This window comes from Gossypium raimondii, chromosome 6, assembly GCF_025698545.1.
Source record: "Gossypium raimondii isolate GPD5lz chromosome 6, ASM2569854v1, whole genome shotgun sequence".
In the NCBI taxonomy this organism is placed as follows: domain Eukaryota; kingdom Viridiplantae; phylum Streptophyta; class Magnoliopsida; order Malvales; family Malvaceae; genus Gossypium; species Gossypium raimondii.
Genome location: NC_068570.1, coordinates 1,894,033 through 1,896,773, shown reverse-complemented (window position 1 = coordinate 1,896,773; position 2,741 = coordinate 1,894,033). Strand labels below are relative to the sequence as shown.

Sequence of the window (2,741 nt, the reverse complement as noted above, 5' to 3'; positions counted from 1 at the left end):
TTTTCGATCCCATCAGATAGAGCAAAAAGGTAATGAAGTTCGGAAACATAATTAATCACTAATGTCTCAATCTTAGGAAGGCAAATTTGACTGGCATTACCAAACATTATAAATGAAGAATAAAGAAAAGGAAAAGAAAAAAAATTCAAACAAAAATAAAGAGAAATAATGAAAAGGAAAAGAAAAAGAAATTAAAAGAATTAAAAATTATATTTTTAGGTTTAAATGATGTGGATATTGGTTAGAAATTTATGGTATAAATAGGTAACAGAAGAATAGTTTAGATATGTCTCGTGAAAAAAAATTAATATAAACTTGAAATGAATGGAATAATTTAAGTACTAAGGTATGGATTAATCCCTTTTAAAATAGATTTAACAAATTGGCTATCAGAGATATATTAGCTTGAAAAAATATAATTTAGGTATCACTTGTGACTAAAAAGAGGTTAGGTACCAAAATGAAAAAACTGAATGTGTTACCAAGAGTAGAGGAATTTATTTATAGAGTAAAATATACTCTAGGTCACTAAAATAAAACTATAAAATGATTACCGTATTATTTAAAATTTTTCATTTAACGTATTAGACTATCAAGTTTTTATTTTTTAAATTTAACTAACAAACTCCAAATGATAATTCAACAGTCGTTATGGTGGAGTAATATCCATCAATAAGTAAAAAAGCTCCTCCAATCAATTTGAAGAGGGTGTCTGAAATCAAAGAAAAACCAATTAAAATTTAAATAACAGATTCATGACATTTAAAATTATTTTATAAAAAGAACGAGAAAGGAGAACTTCCAATAACATTTTTAATTCAAATAGGGATACTAATTAGGTCCATAAACTCTTATTTTCTCTTCCATGATATGAGGATTGTGTCCCAATAATATCGCCTATCTAACTATAACTAACCCCAACTTAAATATTATTGATATCTTTGTCTTCCTTAATGAAACCCAAAATTATAATTTAAATTCCAAATTAATCCTTAAAACTTTAAAAGCTTCTAATTAAACCCTCCTTTACCATTACTTCTGAAAAATAAAATGAATATTTGCAATATCAGTTCATGGAAATTTTGAGCCTTTCTTTCTTCATCCTTTTCATTCTCATTTCCATTTTATATTTATTTCCCCTTTCTTTTAACTCCTAATTTTCCCCTGTACACTACCAAAATGATTATTTCTATAACCAAAATAACTCAACACCAATTAAAAAAAAAAAAGAAAAAAGAAAAAAAAAGACATTTTTTTTCTCTGCTTCCCCTACTCGATTTTGCTAATTCCAATACGCTTAACAACAGCGTTTCTAATAGCTTCCGTTCGTAAACAAAGCTCATTTTGCTCAATCCCCGCCATGTAACTCCTCACTTCTTTTCTTATCATCTCTTTCATTACTGCAAAAAACTCGGCACTGAAAAACTGCTTCTCCACCGGAGCTGGGAACGGTGCCGGAGCCTGTGTGGTCACTTGGGTCGGATTGAATCCGGGTGGAGAAACAGGTTCGGAAAAGTCAGAACCGGGTAACGAGAGGCTGAGTAAAGTAGGTGGGTCGGTTGCCGATGAAGCTGTTTCAACATGTTGACTCGAAGGGACTACAGAACCAGTTTTGAAAACCGGTGAGGGAGCTGGTAAACTCGAGTCACTCAAATCGGATCCCGACGGACTACTTGGATTGCCGGTTCCGACACTGGCGGATCGTTTAAGCGGCTGAGGGGAATCGTCGTTAAAACCTTCGGTCATCGACAAGCATTTTCGCTTTAACGTCGAGTTCCAGTGGTTTTTAATGGCGTTATCGGTACGGCCGTTGAGTAAACGAGCTATGGTAGCCCATTTGTTACCGACTCGAGCATGGGCTCGGATTATAGTATCATCTTCTTCGGGGGTAAAAGGCCGGTGTTCAACTTCCGGTGAAAGCTGGTTACACCATCGTAACCGACATGATTTCCCGGATCGACCCGGAATTGATTTACTTATCAAAGTCCAATTCCTTGGCCCGTACGTTTGTACTAAACGTTGTAAAGCTTCATCTTCTTCTGGACTCCATGGACCTTTGATCCGATCCATATCTTTCCTCGTAGAAGCCATCGGAAAATTGAAAAGAAAAAAAAGAACAGATCACAAAGACGAAAACCCCAAAACCCCCCAAAGAAATTTTAATCTAAGCTAATTTCATATCTGTACAGAGGAGAATGCTGCGGCGAAGGAGGAGGGGGAAGGTTACGACAGTGGTTGAGGCGGCAGAGGGGGGAAGAGAATAAGGAAGAAAAGAGGAGAAGGATAAATATATATATGGGAAAGGGATAAGCATGACTGGTTGAACCGGTGGAAGAGGAGGTGGTGACCGGGGATTGGGCGTTAACTGTTAAGAGGATTCTTACAGGGAAGACAGTTACTAGTATACAGCTGTCATGGGACACGCGTCGGTTTCTAAGTTTATATAACTTACACGTATATAATTGTAAATGTCAGCTCCTAAAATATCAAAATATATTGATTACGTGCTGTTCCCACCTAACTGACTCCGTCAAGTTAACGCTCCCTAATGGCTAATTTTGTTACGGAAGTTTAACCCTCAAATTTCCTAATCCTCTATTAATATTTTCAATAAATTGATTTAATTAGATAAATTATTAAATATTAAAAAAATCGAAATTGAATTATAATTTTTTAGAAATTAAAATATTATTAATTACATTATATTTGAAGGGGTTTAATAGAATATTTTCTTTTTTGGG

At 34.5% G+C, this 2,741-nt stretch overlaps 1 protein-coding gene across 1 annotated transcript; it reads right to left on the bottom strand.

The window, feature by feature from the left end:
* Window positions 1-756: 756 nt before the first annotated feature.
* LOC105773587 (transcription factor MYB73) lies at window positions 757-2,270 on the bottom strand. The gene has a single exon (XM_012595595.2). The coding sequence runs from the start codon at window positions 2,089-2,091 to the stop codon at window positions 1,270-1,272; it is 822 nt and encodes a 273-aa protein (XP_012451049.1). The 5' UTR covers window positions 2,092-2,270; the 3' UTR covers window positions 757-1,269.
* Between the last annotated feature and the right edge of the window lie 471 nt (window positions 2,271-2,741).